Source organism: Platichthys flesus, chromosome 8 (genome assembly GCF_949316205.1).
Source record: "Platichthys flesus chromosome 8, fPlaFle2.1, whole genome shotgun sequence".
Lineage (NCBI taxonomy): Eukaryota > Metazoa > Chordata > Actinopteri > Pleuronectiformes > Pleuronectidae > Platichthys > Platichthys flesus.
In genome coordinates, this window is record NC_084952.1 from 14378590 (window position 1) to 14396203 (window position 17614).

Below are 17614 nucleotides of genomic sequence, written 5' to 3' on the forward strand. Positions count from 1 at the left end.
GCTTCCCTCTGTGCACACTCTGCTGTCAGGAGCTCCGATACTTTCGTATTTCATCACCACAGCGTATTTCAGAGCAGGAAACACCAGGCAGATCCGAGTAGAAGTAACTTATTCATCCACCCTGTGGATGAGCCAGCGTTTTATGGCAAAACAAAACCCTGCGTTAGTGTTTCTACCCAGTTCTGCTACCACACCGTTTGAACACGCGCATTGAAAGTGAAGTGTGACTGCCAATACATCGCAATTTGGTGTAAAGGCGGTAAATAAAGGTATTATTAGTACAAGGTGACTGTTTTTTACTTTTCTTGGGACACTGGCCCTCTTGTGACTACAGGGAGAACTGCACGCTGTGACAAGTTTTGTGGAAAAGACAATTTTTTTTTATTTTGGTTGCACACACAGCTCACTATCATTTATTACATGATACACAAAGCATTTTTTTTCTTCTTTTTCACAAAGTCATTATTCTCCCCCTAATGAACAAGCATAAACAACATACATATAAATCTGGAAGTGCTTATCGAGTGAGTTGGAGGATGAACACAAGCAATATAATACATGATAAAAACTATATTCACAAAGTGCAGAAATAACAATACTGCGTTCGAAGTGATATAATGCATCGAGTTTAGCAGTTCGAGCTCATTTAAAAAAAATGTTCCCATTTTAAGGTATGATAGAGGATATCATAAAATAATAATCCATATTTGACAACACAGAGACGACAATTACACATCCACATGTTAATGCTCAGGAAAAGATTTCATCGGCTGTTTGAACAATATTGCAATTTCATTTTTATAAATGTATAAAATTCCACAAGAACTCGGCCATAGAAATGTCAAAGCAGAATAAGAACAGGTCACTATTCAGAGGAACAAAATGCTAGAGGGTGAAATAAAAGATCCACTCTACAGTGAGGTTTGAACCACAAACTGATAAATACGATTTTTGACTATACTTATTGGTGTGATGCATGCATCTCTGCCCAATTGCAACAGCATACTTCGGTTTCAGTCGTTTAATATGAGACGATGAATACAATGCCAAACACTGTACAGTGAAAACTCAGTCAGAGCCATTTCTTAACGACAAAGTTACTTCCTAGAACATTTGAGAGAAATGTTTCCTCAGCGTCCTCTGGCCGGATGCACACAAAGAACTATTCTCTGGACTCGTCCACTTTGCTACTGGGCTCACAGAGGTCTCTTTTCTCCATCATGGCGTATGGGAAAGGTGGGACATCACAGCCAGTGAAGTCCAGTTTCTTGGGAACACTGCAGTTGCTAAAGTCAAGTTTCTTGCCGCTGTCGCAACCAAACTCCAGCTTCTTGAGCCGGGCGAGACTCTTGATGCTGCCGGGGGGCCTACCGGGGCTGACCTTGTATCCGGCTGCTTTGGTGGTACCAAGGGGCCTCCCCGGGCTGGTTTTGAACCCAGCTGCCCTCGTTGTTCCGAGTGGCCGTCCAGTGCTCGTACGGTAACCGGCAGACTTTGTGGTGCCCGATGGTCTCCCTCTCCGTCCTGACTTCACTATGCCTTTCTTCTTTTTGGAGCCATCAGGCCCTGCAGCCTCACTGCCACGGATTCTCGCCGCCTGAGCCTGGAAGTCGTTCTGGGCGTCTTGCATTTGGCACGCCATGGCTTTGTGCATGCCCTGTGGCAAGGGGGCGAGGCCGGCGAGGGACAGCTGCAAGCTCGGGTTTGTGGGAGAGGGGTAGAATTTGTTGGACTGCGTGCTACATAAGTCAAAGTGGCTGGCTGGGTGACAGTCCTCTGCCAGGCCACTCATGCAATAGTCACTGTTGCTGCTGGTCACTTGATGCATCATTTTCTGTTGGAGGGCAGAGACATAAACATCAGACAGAAAGGCTTCATGTGCACGTTTACAAACACTTAGGAACGATTTGAATATGTTACTTTTGATGAAGCAAAACAGGCCTTCTATCAATGCAACACAAAACATGAGAAACCTCAAAACAAAGCGAGGTTAACTTACAATTACAGCTCGCACAAAAAAAACAGGCACATGACGTGATTAAATACAAATACGTCCCCTACGGAAATGCGTAACTGATCTCAGGACATTCAATGAATCGTTCGTACCTTATTTGTTGGTGGATGTTGGGCAGCAAAGGGTTAATTTCGACTCGTATACATTTTCCGTCTCTGACAACCACAACATGTTCGTGAGGGCGCAGCACAAACTACAGCCCGGTGTCCACCAGCATCGTGTCGGGTCGGGGGCGCCTGTGCCGCTGCCTATTTTGCGCTCCTTTAATCCTTTGATCAGAGGTTTAGATGAGAGAGGCAGCCATTTTCGTCTGGGAAAAAAAAAATTCATAAAACAGGATGCGCTGACCACGCATGCGCAGTGAGGATTCCAGGAAACGAGCGGATCAGTCACCCAATGTGGTTGTGCCGAATTAAGGCCGATTTAAACAAAGGATAGAAGGTAAAAATGTGGCTCTGCAGTTGATAAGTTTATGAGGTGATGGTTCTGCTGCAGCTACACAACTGCTACACTTCCTGCAAATGTTTCAACTAGAAAAAAATGTGTCTACATCATTTCTCACTGTCAGAAATATGAGGTAGGGGCAAAGCAGCAAGAACCAATGACAACAAAAGAGTATAAGTCATTTTTTGTATTTTTTATTAACATCCATATGAACCTAAGCACAGACACTGGATTTATGGAGAAACAGCAGTGCTAGAACAGGTAGCAATATACATTTATAAGCGTTTCCTCCGTTGGTCGTCTCTGATCTTCTGCAAAACTTAATTCCGAAGGACTTAGGTTTCCCTGATGAGCTTGGTCAGCTTCTGAATCTTCGTCTTGGTGGACATGTCCACGTACCTGTCCCCGATACTGACAATCATACCACCCAGGATTGTAGGATCCATCTGTGAAGAGGTGACAACAGTTGAAATTACAGAGTTGTTATAATGACATTGATGTTTAATCACTAAATTCGATTCAGAAAATTGGTTGAACCTTTTCTTATATCAGGATGAAGTAAGACCAGCTGTAAACAGGGTAATGTGTAGGTTTCTGATACAGTACCTTTGTTTCCAGCTCGATGGTTTCACCCTTCTTGAGAAATCCCTTGAGAGATGCTTTCAGGTCAGCAAGACTAGCTTCATCCAGAGGCTGAATGGATAAATATGTTTTGCATTACCAAACAAAATATCAACAGTTAACAACAATGCAGATAAAGATAGGGGCTGTCTAAATTAGTAAGAAAAGGTATCCGGCATGTCCACCCATTTCATACCTGAGCAGTGGTAACTGAGCAGAGGACCTCTCCACGATGAGCACTCATCATTTTGCCAAACGCAACGATGACATCACCGGTTCGAGGAAGACGACCATTGTCAGCTAAAACATCTGCACAACAAAAAGCAGGATACGTATGAGATAGATTTACTGCTGTCATGTTTTTATTATAAAAGTTAAATTTGAGATGAGAGAATCAAACTTTATACATTAATATAAAATGACACCTTTGTGTTTTAAATGCTGATGTGAATCTGCTGCATTATGTAGCTTGTGGAATATTATGTTTTTACAACTCATGTTTATAAATGTAAGCGGGTAATGCTAGAAAACAATTCAAGCTCCTGTAATCTATACACTGACCTAAATGAAATATTTAAATGTTTGATAAGAACACTTCACTCAAATAAAACCTAAAATTGTGTTTTGTTGTGGTTATGATTAATATAATGCTACGTGAAGACAGAGGTCAAGGCATCCCAACCATGGGGCCATAATGTCCGGTTGAGTGACCACTCACTGATGAAGTTGATGGTGATGGGGGAAATCTTAGCCTTTGACAGAAGGTCAGTGAAGGTCTTCTGCTTGATGCTGCGCTTTACATGAGGATTCATTACAATACCGGAAAGTTTGGGGTCCTTGATCATGGCCTGTAAAATAAAATGACACACAGCAAAAGGTGACTTTAGTTTGTGCAGCAGAGAAAGGCAGCTTTGGTATGAAGCTGCTTTTATTTACAATGCAATGTAGGTCAGACCATTGTCCAAAGAAAGTACAAAAAGTACAGTGCATATCATATCAAACTTCATTTACATTACAAATAAATGTATCCACATCATGTTTAAATTAAGGGTTGGAGATCGGGCTGGGAACATGAAACTATTAATAATTATAATATAATTTTCATCAATGGCAATACAAGACAAGACATCTTTTTTCATAAAAAAGGGATTATAAAACCACAACCGTCCCTCAGGAACAAAAATCTATCTTTAAAGTTAAAAGGAAATAATAATGTGACATTAATCGTTAAAAGGAATAATGTCAGGTGATATTAACATTTTAATTACCTCTGCCAAGGAGGATTTGATTGACAGTTAGCAGGATTACGCAAAAAGTACTACACGGATTACGAAGGGATTTTGATGGATGTGGTATGGATCAGTGAACAACTTATTAAATTTGGCTGCACATCAAGATCAGGGGGCAATTCCAGAAATATTTTTTCCTATTACTTGAAAATTGTGAGTCAATCTAGAAATTGAAAGATAGGGCACTTTTCAACATTGTTGTCAATTTTTCTGAGAATTATGTGTACTTTGATTAAAAAATGAAAGAGGTTGATACCGATGATCAGTATCAAATCTGGTTCTTGGATATTTAAATGTGATTTCCTGGGGGTGTTGATTTCTTTACAGCCCCTGTATGCACAGGGAACTGCTGTAGAAACCTGCAACCACCATGGTGTGTTGTTGAGAAATAAAATGTGGCCTTAGCTCTAAGGCTTGTTTTAATTTATGAAAGGGCCTGTTGGCAATAACTGATAAAAAAGGGATGACCAATGTTATAATTTTGGCTCATATCACCCATCCCTGGTTGTGGAAACCCCTACTTTCCTCATTCACTCGTGTGCCCTTCAGGGTCCCATGTTTGACTTACAGACAAAGTGATCAGCTCCTTCTCCACTTGCTCCAGGTTCTTCTGCTTACTGGCGGCTGAGAACAGAGCAGTGGCATAGCGGCCCTCCACTCCGTACACCTGGATTGGAGGCTGGAAGGGAATCAAACACAGAGGTGAGCTGAACTGTCACCACTGACTAACTCCGTCTGTAGTTATGCTCCGTTCTGTGTGACGACATTTACCCTGATCAGCTTGGATGCAGGTCTGATCACAGACGAGCTGAAGTGACGGGCCTGCACATGAAAAGTCACACGTTATCATCACAGAGAAAAATAAACTGGAACAGATCGACTCTCGGCACGCGCTGTACCATCTACGTTGATGCAAGCTAGCTGGTAGGCTAGCATGTTAGCAGTCATTCAAGTGCAATGTCCAGTGTGGGTTTCTTGTACACTTGGCGTAAGCTGTGGGTCGCCAGAGTGACTGTAAAACTAAACACGTGTTTTCCCACGATAGCAAATCCAACAGAAGTAGTGTCGAATAATCAAAAACTGCCAAAATCATTGAATGTCTTACCTGCTGTCCTAGCATGAGTGCTGCCATTTTCTCCTACAGCTGTCTAGCGCAGAACTAACCACTGCGCATGCGCGTTTGACAGGAAGCCGTGTAGCTGTGGGTAATGCAGTTCTTCCGGCACAGCACCGTCTGAAGACCTCTTCTAAATCACTGCCGCAAACCCATTTTATAGACTTGCTTTCAAGTGATCTTTTCATATTTTCCTTTACTTCTTCATTTATTCTTATGGGGGTATAACTGCTTTTATATGTTCAGGTTTTCACGTTGACACAGATCTATATTTATTAATTTAATTCATTCAACATTGTTGTCTGGCCTCTTAGTCACATAAACTTTTTCTTGTAAGCGTTTTGATTAACTTGATGAAATGCTAAGCATGACTTACAGCATCTTATATAAAGTGGATCAATACAACTATCCATTCATTAGTTATTGCCTAGCTGACTGCATGACCTCAATTCCATTAAAGCCAATAATAGTTACCTGTATACATTCATTTGACAGCCTTACTTAAAAGTTACTTTTATATTTTTGGATTTTAGATACTGGATGATTTAACATGCTTTAAAAAACTATTGTTAGAGAATAACCCAGTAGTTTCAAACGTTGGCTTCTGACTCCTTACAATAATCACAGTGTGGGACACATTTCATTTAATATAATTCGGAAAATTCATGCAAAACCATCTAGTTGATATTCGGTGATCAAATAAATGACATATTGTTCCCATCAACTAGCGCAAGGAGTAAGGGGCACTCACTATTCATTAATTAAATCAAACTTCCGGCCTCCTGAACTTTTACTTTGAAGGCGAGCTGTCTCTCTGTCCCCCTCTGGCTGTCGTCGTTGGAGTTTAGCTTCTCAGGTTCACTTCCACTTCATGCACAGACCAGGTGAGGCCTCACTACTGCACGAATCTACAACAACAACAAATCCCTGGATCTTTGCTGCTGAATTTCCAAGCAGTCTGCTGCTGCTGCTTGTTTCCATGTGATGTCCTGAGGTTGCCCCCTGCTGGCTGCTGGGTTCCTCTGCTGCTCTTGCTTGGTTTGTGCAGCTTGTGATTAACTAAAGTTGTCCATAAAATAAAATATTTATTTTACATTGATATACTTTATTATAAATAAAACTAAGTAGAAAACCTAACCAAATGCATATAACCTAAATTAAGGAAAAAAACGTTTTAAACAAGAAAATGCAGGGTAAACATTAAACATATTTGTGCATTGATAATAAACAACTATATTTGAATGAAAAAATGAAAATGTAATATTAATATTACATGAACAAGTTGTAAATCTGTAAATCTTTTAGTAGGCAGAAAAAATGAAATTTAGATATTTCTGTTGATAATTATCAGAGCATTAATGGTGACATTTATACTCATCTACTGGCTTAGCTAACCTATGACGTTGTTTATGTGACGTCACGGTGACTGTTCCCAGGCTCCTCCAACAGAGGGCGACTCAACCAACACATTCACTTTGAAGAGGACATTAATAAAAGAAAGAAATAAAAACAGATCAGTCATTAATGAACATGTTAAAACGGTCTGTAATACCTCGAAGAGTAAACAACACTGTGTTTTCAAGGGCCCCGGCAGTGTGCGCTGCTGGTGATGACGTACATACTATGTGTTAGTATACTGAGACGCTTTAATACACTTTATGACAACAAGGAGGAAAAACATCAGTTCTGTATCGTGGCAACTAAAACACTTCGGTCTCCATCACAGCTGCAGGGACGCAGGGCTGTTGACGCATTCGCTGGTGCGCACATACATACACGCACACGCAAACACACGCACACACACACACACACACACACACACACGCGTGCTGGATCTGGGAGCTGTAGCTGGGCCGACACACCGTCACCGACAGAACCAGCAGAGGGTTGTTTTTTTTTTTCTCCAGAGGAACCGCACCGCTGCTCGGCTCGCTCGCTGACCGCAGACCAGGCATGGACGACAAGTCATTCACCAAGGAGCTGGACGGATGGATCGAGCAGCTGAACGACTGCAAGCAGCTCTCGGAGAACCAGGTCAAAGTCCTGTGTGAGAAGGTAAGTGGTCAGGACCTGTCTGTTAGCTGTAGCCTAGCATGAGCTGTGGCTGATCTCAGTGGAAGTGCAGCCCGGACTAACGTCAGGCATCGGGCAGCACCATTTGGCTGCAGCTGCATGCAGTACAGTGCTGAGGGAGCAAGAAGATGGAGGGGCATGACTGCAAATGTTTTCCCTAGCTACGCCCACCGTTGGTGCCTCCTCGCCACAGGAGCGCACTGGCACCACCACAGAAAACTGCATTACATCCTGGATGACTGATCATTGCTCGCACACTCCCACACTGCACCATGTTGTCTGTTCATCTGCACCATTCTTCTCTTTCAAAAGGCCAAGGAGATCCTGACCAAGGAGTCCAACGTGCAGGAGGTGAGATGTCCGGTGACGGTCTGTGGAGATGTCCACGGCCAGTTCCATGACCTGATGGAGTTGTTCAAGATCGGAGGAAAGTCTCCAGACACCAACTACCTTTTCATGGGAGACTATGTTGACAGAGGCTACTACTCTGTGGAGACTGTTTCACTCCTGGTTTCTCTGAAGGTAAAAAACAACGAGTTGACTTTGGCAGTCTGCCGAGGCCCAACAGTCCCCTTCTGAAGCCAAGTTGAAATTCACTAGATCCGCACCAAATTGGACAAACTCATAAATATCAGTCCCACACACATGTCAGATTTTTTCATTAACATCAATGAATTACTCTGAGGAATATGTTGAAAACCCCCCCCTCTTTCACAATTTAGAGATTGTGCCCCCTTATCCAGATTCTTTGGCTCACGCCCCACCTCTATGAAGAAAACATGGAAATCGGTGGAGTAGTTTTTGTGTAACCCTGCTAACAAACAAACCAAGGAAAGCATAACCTCCTAAATTAAAAATCAAAACAATAAAGTGACGTGCATTTTGTTTTGCAGGTACGGTTTCGTGAGAGAATCACAATTCTCAGAGGGAACCACGAGAGCAGACAGATCACACAGGTGTACGGCTTCTACGACGAGTGCTTGAGGAAATATGGAAACGCAAATGTTTGGAAGTACTTCACAGATCTGTTTGACTATCTGCCCCTCACTGCACTAGTAGATAACCAGGTGAGACTGACACATCCACAATGGCATCTGTGATGTGCCCCAGACGGTGGTCGGTGATGTGTCATCAATGTTTTCACACTTATCGCTTCTTCTTTAAGATTTTCTGCCTCCATGGAGGATTGTCCCCTTCGATAGACACACTGGAACACATCAGAGCACTGGATCGCTTACAGGAAGTCCCTCATGAGGTAATTTCACTCAAACTTGGAGATACCTATTGTATAAGTTGGATATCTTAAACATGATGATGATTATTATTCTTGATATCATAATCTTATAATAATCAGTAAGTTCTATTATAAAGTCTGGGCTAAAGACCTTAACTCTATTAATTTCTTTGTCAATCCACCAAATTCAGCGAAGGTCATTTGCTGTATTTGAACCAGAGACATAAAGGCTGAACCCTAAGATACACATCTGCTTACATTAAAATAGCCTTTTATCAAAAAAATGCAGAAAAAGATAAAGAGTTCTTAGTCTTCTATGACGGTGTTATTCATTTTTTGAGTTTTGAACGGTTGATCAAACAAACACAAAAGTATAATATGTCAAAAATTTTCACAATTTCTAACAATTGTCTGCAAGTTGAATACACTAAACAGAACTTGTGTTTCAGGGTCCCATGTGTGACTTGCTATGGTCAGACCCAGATGATCGTGGCGGTTGGGGCATCTCACCCCGTGGGGCCGGTTACACCTTCGGGCAGGACATTTCCGAGACCTTCAACCACGCTAACGGACTCACTTTGGTCTCACGAGCCCACCAGCTCGTGATGGAGGTACTTTCACTTTGAGTGCTGTATCTCCTGAAAATACGTCGAAGACAATGAGGTTACATTTTGTGAATTTAAAGAAGTCAACATTAAAGCAATCTCTTAATCTAGGGCTATAACTGGTGCCACGACCGCAATGTAGTGACCATCTTCAGTGCACCAAACTATTGTTATCGATGTGGAAACCAGGCAGCAATCATGGAACTTGATGACACATTGAAATACTCATTGTAAGTAAAGGAATTTTTTTCATTATGTTGATATAAATGTGACTTTAATTACTATTTAAACATATATTAATTATTATAACTATATATTAGAGTTTTGGCAGTTCCTGTATTATAACTATTATTGTCAAAAGTGAGTTGAAGAATTCTTTTGTTTCTCTGCAGCCTCCAGTTCGACCCTGCACCACGCAGAGGAGAACCCCACGTGACGCGGCGTACCCCTGACTATTTCCTGTAAAGGTCGATGGCGAGGATAGCAACAGGCTACACAAAGGCTTGAGACAAGAAGCTTTCATTATCCCACAGACCCCCCCCCCCCCCAAAAAAAACAAAGTGTGCCATAATCACAATGAAACAAAACTATCACCGTAACTAATGACCACCGTCCTTTCCACTTTTCCCTCTCTGTGCATGATGTTTTTATTGCTAGAAAATGATTGCTACTCTGAACATTACCGTAACATAACCTGCTGGTTTGTCAGGAAGACTGAATGAACTACTGCTGAGACTCGCGTGTAAGTAATCTTTGTGTTAGAGTGTAAATGATGAGCAGAGTGTGTTGCCACGTCATGGTTCCGACACTGCGTCTTTCACGTGGCATGGCCTCTAATCAAAGGTTGCAGTAAATATAATGTGAACTGTTTTCTTTTTGTAACAGGAGCGTGGCAATTTATTTTGTGTAGTGACATGATAGGGTTGGATGTCATGAATGAAAATGTCCTCTTTGCACTTTTGTATTTGTTTTTTATCACAAGTAGCCCTCTCCCTGCTCTGCTGTCTCTGATGAGAGTTAATGTATTTCAAATAAGTAGTATACCGATCCTATCTGTACCAACACTGGTACAGATAGGATCAGTTGTACAATAGTAAAAACAACAAAAACACAATACTTTGCAGCCACAGCCCCACAAAATAAAGACTGAAGTTGCTTGGACACTTGGAGGATTTCTGTTAGATTCGGTTGCTGACATGATTTCCTACAGCGCTCAGCTGCAACCACTAGATGGAATCAGACACCACAAACAGCAGATGATCAACTCAGATGAGATAATCGCACTGACATGCAGGACTAGTGTGAGTGTGCAGGAAAATTTGGTAAATATATTGATCATATTATTTATTGTTTTTTGTATTTGTTTTGCAGGGATTCGGTTGATCATGATTTTGAGTGTCCAGACTGCTGGTTGGCATTATGTCACCATAAGCGAGCCTAGAGTTAGTTTGCTTTTTAATTTTGTAATATTATTTTGTTCAATGTTTATTATCCCATGTATGTATTTATTGACATAATCCAAATAATGTGTTATTTTTTTTATTTGAAAGAATACTTATTTATTTCACCAAGGCATTACAACGTTACTTTTAAACGTTGTGCACAAAGTCTTGCGTGTGTGTGTGAGTGTGTGTGTGTGTGTGTGTAAATGCTGCAAAGTTTTACGAGTGAATAATGATATTACTGCCTGTGAATCAATGTGGCGGCAATGTCAGCGCGCTAACGGAAATGTGGTGCTCTGAAAATAAAAGCCTCATCTGAAGGAACGAATGGAAACGACGCCTCGTCTTTCTCCCCACGTGTTCGCGTTCGCTTTTGTAGAACAGGAGAGAACGTGGCGTGCACAGATCTCGTTCTCCCGCAGACTCCACGTGCAAATGCGGTGCTTTCTGCAGCGTGCCTTTGGACTTTTACTTTCTCGGCGAGGTTCCTGACACTGGGGGGGGGGGGGGTTGTGCCTCGGTGGTGTGCTGACGCTGCTGCGTGCAGATCTCTCTGGCTGCAGCCTTTCAGGGACACCTCTTGCGGACCGCCGGAGCCCACAGTGCAGTAAGTAGCCCGTCTGTACGCTTTTAAATCCAAATGAATCCACCGAGGCGTCGATGCTTTCATGGAATAACGGACGAGGCTGCACCTGTGCTCCAGACGAGGGGAAGCGGGGATCGGATGCCTTTATGCCGCTTGCTTGGATGTGTGGATGTGGCAGCAGGCTGATACTAGTTGAATCTGGGGCGCACACAGCTGGCCCCATATCGGTTCGGGATTAATTAGCCTTGTCGATATGATCGATCATTTATGAATTGTATTATTATTATTGGTGGATACATATATTATTCGTTTTAATCGGTTGATCCATGGGCAGGGACATCTCCAGTCCCAGTCCAGATTCGACTGGTCTACGTCGGGTTGGAACAATTGGCCGCATCCAGTCATTGAGCATGTTTACTCTGCGACCACACTCACACACACACACACAAACACACACGCACACACAAACACACACGCACACACAGCAGCTTTCTCCCACTATAACAGATGAATGAATGCAGGTTAATATCCCTCTGATCGGACTCATGGATTCATGTGTTGCCCTGGCTGATGATGTGTTGTTGCTGATCTCAGGTTAATGTGTAGCCACGCAGGGCGCCTTATTGATTGGCTGAGAGTGAGGGCAGAAGCAGCAGAGCTCAAAGGCCGTTTGGATGAAAGTTCACTGATACCCTTCGTCCTTAGTCATTGAGCGTTATTGTTAATATACATCTGATTATATGGCCTCGGTCACTGTTGTGCAGCCTCGTGCACTGATTCATTGGCTAACCTCGGAGTCTGGGGGGGGGGGTGGGGGTTGTTTTGTTGCCGTCTCGTGAGAACCCCATGAAGTTTAATTCAATTTAAAGAGACATCACAGACACACACAGACACACACACACACACACACACACACACACACACAGCACACACCAGACTTTTCTCTGTTGCTGTCAATCCAGCAGCCATCTTTGGTGCAATTTCAGGTGGAGTTTCATCATGCAGCTGCAGACACTTGCACAGAGGCTCTCTATTTCTCTGACTCCCCTTGCTCTCCCCACTGGATGCACAAAACAAATGGTTAAAAACCAGATCAGACTGGGTTACAGTGACCCCACACACACACGCAAACGCACACGCACACTGGGAGAGCGATGAGCATGGTGCAGGCACATCCACACAGCTCATGTTCAGCACAGTGCAGTGTGAAGATCCATTGCAGACCAGTCATTTCAGGTTGCTGATTGTAGATTCATAAAAACATAAAGTTTGAATTCAAATTCTCACCAGTGCTGGAGATAATAAACCCCAAATGTTGCATAACCCGATGTTTGAACTCACAGCGTCTCCTCCAGAACATACATGCAAAAAGGGGCTTTGTCACTTTCCGTGTGCTGCCTTTCAGCCCCAGTTTGGGTGGAGGGGGGGGGGGGGTAATGCCTATAATGGGGCTTTGCAAGAAATTGCTTCAAAACCTTTGTGTCAGGTCAGCCATCACCATAGCAACATTATGCTGAACTAGAAACAAGAAATCCAGAAAGCTGTGTTTCTTCCTCCACCGACCTGTGCTCTCCTGTGGTGAAGCTGTACTCCACCTGACACAGTGCAGTTATGAAATGCAGTGACCCCTGATGTTCTGTTGTTGATTTATCAGAATGGAGAAAGTGTGTTTTTGTTCCACGTGTTCGTCTGAGATACTTCTTCCCATGTCACCTAAAAAATCATCCAATCATAAAGCCTCATCCATACATACTATAACCCGTCATTATTCCTCTCTCCCCAGATAAATATGGCAGCAGAGCTTTCCACCTCCATCAACATCAAGGAGCCCCGGTGGGACCAGAGCACATTTGTGGGTCGGGCTAAACATTTCTTCACCGTCACAGACCCCAGGAACATCCTCCTCTCCGATGAACAACTAGAACACTCGCACAAAATCATCACCGACTACAGGTACACCCCAGAGTCTCAATTCACCTCTATCCTGTGAGTCACTGCTGTTATTAGACCAACGGTGCTTCTCTACCGTCTCTCAGGCAAGGTGTAGTGTCTCCGGGGCTGACCGAGGATGAGCTGTGGAGAGCCAAGTACGTTTTCGACTCGGCATTTCACCCCGACACCGGGGAGAAGATGATCCTGATTGGCCGCATGTCAGCACAGGTTCCCATGAACATGACGATCACTGGATGCATGATGACATTTTACAAGTGAGATCTTGTTTTTGTATACAATCAGACTGTAAACTCATTATACATTATACACATTACTATCAATATTCCTACTACGAATACATCTATTACTATCACTAATAGGGCTCTTTGATATCTTAAATATTTAAGTTAAATCTATTTATACTTTGGCTGACATTATTCCTACAACTTGAAAAATGATTATTTATGCCTTTTTTTGCATCACTGTAAGGGATATCTGACAAGGAAGATATTAGTTCAAACCCAGAAATCCATATTTTTACTTATTCAAATGTTTTCCAATAAAGTCTATTTCATAATTACATATGTCAAATTCAGATGAAACATGTTTTTACTGCTGCACCTTCACACTGTCCTGGATTACGACTGCACCGTTTGTTTTTCTCGCAGGACCACTCCAGCTGTGGTGCTCTGGCAGTGGATCAATCAGTCTTTTAATGCAATAGTCAATTATACGAACAGGAGCGGCGATGCTCCCATCTCAGTCAGGTAGGAGGCAGACATTCCTGCACTGACACACCGGCTCATATTAACCCCTTCAGTTCAACGGTTTCTGTGTGGACAGTTTTTTTTTGTGTGACGTGACCGGTGACTCTTCTGTTTGCAGTCAGCTTGGCACAGCTTATGTGTCTGCCACCACAGGGGCAGTTGCCACCGCTCTAGGACTAAATGCACTAACAAAGGTATCGGTTCATGTAACCCCATTCCACGTCTCATTTTAATGTATTGACCTCAGCTGCACGCTAATGCACAAAACAGTCTCTATGTCATAGAAAAGCCACCTTATGTTCAGGGTCATGCTCTGTAACCAGGAAGCTGTCACGGCCGCCTTTAGTCACTTTGTGCTGTACATCAGGCAGAAAGGCCTTTACGTGAATCATGTGGAATTGAACCTCCAGTAACCGTAGACTTTTCACTCTTCCTCTCTCCAGCATATCTCACCTCTGTTTGGACGGTTTGTTCCTTTCGCTGCTGTAGCCGCTGCTAACTGTATCAACATCCCGCTGATGAGACAAAGGTAAAAGAGGACGCGCACTCCACAAAGCACAGCAGTGTTGTTTTTACAGAGGTAATAAAAGGTGCATTAGATCCCTCTGATTTTTGTTCACTTGTCCCCTCGTCTTCAGAGAACTCAAGCACGGAATTCCCATAACAGACGAGAACGACAACCGGCTAGGAGAGTCCACGAAAGCTGCACAGCAGGCCATCTCTCAGGTTGTGGTCTCCAGGATCCTCATGGCCTCTCCAGGAATGGGTATGAACACCTCTCAGGCACCTAGCAGGAGCTTTGTTAACGCCGCTCTGGCAGCTGAAGGCTTCATTTACTCAAACCATATCCAAACTTGTGCAAAAACCTTTGATTTGAATATGCAGTAATAATCTGTGTCGTTTCAGCCATTCCTCCATTTTTGATGAACCACTTGGAGAAGAAGGCCTTTCTGAAGGTGGGTGTTTATCTGAATTAGCTGCTTCCCTTTAAAACAGGGGAATGTGTTTGCTGCAACATCCCCCCCAAATTCATGAACTACAGTTCAACTCAGTAGAGCACATATCTCCGCCAAAGGCCCAACATTCCCCTTTAATTACAACTAGCCTAGTGACGTTTCTCAGCTACACGTTGGTGGTAGTTAAAGGTTTCTAACCCTATTCATTACCATGCCGCAGTGGAAACAAGCCTCCACTCCTATGAAAACACATTCAAATCTACTAGATCCAGTTCTTCATTTGGATCTGCAAGAAATTGCATACACTTATGGAGACCACCCCCCTAAGTATGTCTGAATTCACAGATAAATTCTCTGCAAAATCAGTGAACATGTCCTTTGTCCAGATCTGCACCAAAATGTAGTGGCTTCATCGTTTTTTGTGTAATCTGACTCACAGACAAACCAACCTTTTCAAAGCATAACCTGCTTGCTGGACATTCTAATTTAAAGTATAACAAAAGTTTAGGTTTGATGGTGGGAACCTCATGTCCCACACTGTCTCTGCCACTCGTCTCCTCTTAGTAATCACACGTCAGAGGAGTGAAAAGCACCGGGGACGTGAGGCCTCTCTGGTTTGGGAATTCACAGCTGCTTTTGTGCCTCACATTTGTTTCTTTCTGCCTGGTCCTTTCAGAAGTTCCCATGGATGAGTGCACCCATTCAAGTCGGCCTGGTGGGATTCTGGTGAGTCGACAGAGATGGTCCACCCGATGAACCGCTGTGTCAAATTCCTTTTGAAATTTCCACCTAATTTTTTCCTCCCAACGACGATATGAAAAACCGGTGGAGAATCCCAAGATTTCTATCACCGAACATTGTTGTCAGGTGTCTCTAGAGGAACGTTTTATTTTTGAACGTTAGATGATATCAGCTCTCTCAGCCTGTCTCACTGAGTTCAGACGTCTAATCTGTGGATCAGTGATTAAGTTGTGTTAACAGCCGACGGGTGGAGCTCTTCAATTGAGTTTCAGCGATTTAAACGAACAAGGCACAGATCCTGTGTGCAGTCCAGATGTGGTCTGATTGTGGTGTGAACAAACAGATCCCAGTGCGTCTCTGGTGCGTTCACACTTGTACTGGCATCAGTGATCTGAGCACCAGAGACGCATGTTAATCTCATGTCTGAACACGGCCACTCTTTGTCTCTCCAGCTCCTCTTCGCCTCCAGTGACCCCGAGTTCAGAAAATTAAAATCACATGGAACATTCTTTCAGTTCTGCTTCACTGAGCTGACAGCTATGTGAGCAGCACTTCCTGCAGAGAGTGTATCTAGTGCGCACAACGCAACACAGCAGTTCTGTAACAAATTACGATGTGATTCATTCACAGATTTAGATTAATGAAGTAAATCAAACTTTGTTATTGGGTTCCATCTACCAATCATTGTCATAGCTGTATGGAGGAATCTGCTGATTGTGTGGAGCATCGTTCTACTGGTGAAGAAAACCCACTAACATCTGGCTTTTATCCACAATGTGAATGGATACAGTCGACGTTCACTCCCGGGTCAAATGACTCTGCAGTGGACGGGTTTCAAGCGGCTCCGGCTCAGATCAGCAGTGATATAAACGCAGTAATCTGTAAAATGAGAAAGCACCTCGGTTTCCTGAAGTCGAACAGAGGCAAACTCCTCTACTGGCTTTTTTTTTTCAGTGGAAACTTCCTCATTCTGGTGTTTGGTGTCTGACCAACACAAATTATTTAGTTATTTTACAGTGGTGTCAAACAGGGAGAAGCAGTAAATCCTCACTTCCTTTTCAAACACTTTCTGACTAACCTTTGATTGTTCAAGGTTCAAAGATTTTACTGTAACCTCACTATTGAACCGACCCCCACTCTTGCTCACTGGGTGTCTCATTGATTGACTTCTGTTTTCCAGCCTGGTGTTTGCCACTCCACTCTGCTGTGCGTTGTTCCCCCAGAAGAGGTGAGTAACACTTACAGTCAGACACTTGCACTGAGATAACGGGAACCAGGGAAGTGACCTCCCTCTAGATTAATGTTTGCAGCGTTTGCAGGATTCTTTTCCTGCCTGAACTGTTGCACAACCCCCCCCCCCCAGTGATCATGTGTCTGATCCAGTAACTCCTGCCTTTCTCCTGTTCCACGATCCAGCTCCATGTCGGTCAGCCGCCTGGAGCCCGAGCTGCAGGAGAAGATCCGGGCCAGCAACCCGGGCGTGGAGAGGGTCTACTTCAACAAAGGTCTATGAGTGTGCGGCCCACTCAACCAAACACTGCCATAGCACAGCTGCAGGCTCGGTCCTCGCCTCTCTGCCAGCCCTCCTCATTCAGTGTGCCAAAGTTCAGTTTGTGTCTCCTCATTTCAACCACTCAGATGGATACATCTGAGGACTCCCTCTCTCGGTCAGTCACTTTGTAACGATCTCCTGTCAGTGTGATTTTTATTGTAAACGCTAGAGAAGATCTTCTCCGACCGTGGCCAGAAGAAAAAGTGTATTGTGTTTCAAGACAGATTTATATGATAGTTTTAAG

At 43.4% G+C, this 17614-nt stretch overlaps 4 protein-coding genes across 4 annotated transcripts; 2 read left to right on the plus strand and 2 right to left on the minus strand.

The window, feature by feature from the left end:
* Positions 1 to 357: 357 nt before the first annotated feature.
* si:ch1073-44g3.1 (uncharacterized protein LOC797133 homolog) lies at positions 358 to 2333 on the minus strand. The gene is made up of 2 exons (XM_062394512.1): positions 2107 to 2333; positions 358 to 1834 (listed from the first exon to the last, which is right to left on the minus strand). The coding sequence occupies exon 2, from the start codon at positions 1829 to 1831 to the stop codon at positions 1163 to 1165; it is 669 nt and encodes a 222-aa protein (XP_062250496.1). The 5' UTR covers positions 1832 to 1834; positions 2107 to 2333; the 3' UTR covers positions 358 to 1162.
* A 303-nt stretch (positions 2334 to 2636) lies between these two features.
* Positions 2637 to 5612, minus strand: atp5po (ATP synthase peripheral stalk subunit OSCP). Its single transcript, XM_062394218.1, has 7 exons — positions 5474 to 5612; positions 5140 to 5190; positions 4937 to 5047; positions 3798 to 3927; positions 3276 to 3388; positions 3065 to 3151; positions 2637 to 2904 (listed from the first exon to the last, which is right to left on the minus strand). The coding sequence occupies exons 1-7, from the start codon at positions 5498 to 5500 to the stop codon at positions 2794 to 2796; spliced, it is 630 nt and encodes a 209-aa protein (XP_062250202.1). The 5' UTR covers positions 5501 to 5612; the 3' UTR covers positions 2637 to 2793.
* A 1184-nt stretch (positions 5613 to 6796) lies between these two features.
* Positions 6797 to 10350, plus strand: LOC133959350 (serine/threonine-protein phosphatase 2A catalytic subunit alpha isoform-like). The gene is made up of 7 exons (XM_062394491.1): positions 6797 to 7537; positions 7868 to 8077; positions 8449 to 8622; positions 8721 to 8810; positions 9239 to 9400; positions 9506 to 9624; positions 9787 to 10350. Exons 1-7 carry the CDS (start codon positions 7436 to 7438, stop codon positions 9857 to 9859), a joined length of 930 nt encoding a protein of 309 aa, XP_062250475.1. The 5' UTR covers positions 6797 to 7435; the 3' UTR covers positions 9860 to 10350.
* A 954-nt stretch (positions 10351 to 11304) lies between these two features.
* sfxn1 (sideroflexin 1) lies at positions 11305 to 17483 on the plus strand. The gene is made up of 11 exons (XM_062394460.1): positions 11305 to 11443; positions 13206 to 13375; positions 13459 to 13629; positions 14023 to 14121; positions 14240 to 14315; positions 14565 to 14650; positions 14760 to 14887; positions 15028 to 15077; positions 15754 to 15803; positions 16999 to 17046; positions 17235 to 17483. The coding sequence occupies exons 2-11, from the start codon at positions 13212 to 13214 to the stop codon at positions 17329 to 17331; spliced, it is 969 nt and encodes a 322-aa protein (XP_062250444.1). The 5' UTR covers positions 11305 to 11443; positions 13206 to 13211; the 3' UTR covers positions 17332 to 17483.
* Positions 17484 to 17614: the final 131 nt, after the last annotated feature.

Bases quoted from the DNA above. Each gene is read 5' to 3' on its own strand.
- si:ch1073-44g3.1 (XM_062394512.1), bottom strand. From the start codon at position 1,831: ATGATGCATCAAGTGACCAGCAGCAACAGTGACTATTGCATGAGTGGC.
- atp5po (XM_062394218.1), bottom strand. From the start codon at position 5,500: ATGGCAGCACTCATGCTAGGACAGCAG. The intron at 5,048-5,139 runs GTAAATGTCGTC...ATTCCCTTCCAG, and splicing joins CTGCATCCAAGCTGATCAGG to CCTCCAATCCAGGTGTACGG. The intron at 3,928-4,936 runs GTAAGTCAAACA...TTTATTTTACAG, and splicing joins AGGAGCTGATCACTTTGTCT to GCCATGATCAAGGACCCCAA.
- LOC133959350 (XM_062394491.1), top strand. From the start codon at position 7,436: ATGGACGACAAGTCATTCACCAAGGAGCTGGACGGATGGATCGAGCAG. The intron at 8,078-8,448 runs GTAAAAAACAAC...TTTGTTTTGCAG, and splicing joins CACTCCTGGTTTCTCTGAAG to GTACGGTTTCGTGAGAGAAT. The intron at 9,401-9,505 runs GTACTTTCACTT...CTCTTAATCTAG, and splicing joins CCCACCAGCTCGTGATGGAG to GGCTATAACTGGTGCCACGA.
- sfxn1 (XM_062394460.1), top strand. From the start codon at position 13,212: ATGGCAGCAGAGCTTTCCACCTCCATCAACATCAAGGAGCCCCGGTGG. The intron at 14,888-15,027 runs GTATGAACACCT...GTGTCGTTTCAG, and splicing joins CATGGCCTCTCCAGGAATGG to CCATTCCTCCATTTTTGATG. The intron at 15,078-15,753 runs GTGGGTGTTTAT...TGGTCCTTTCAG, and splicing joins AGAAGAAGGCCTTTCTGAAG to AAGTTCCCATGGATGAGTGC.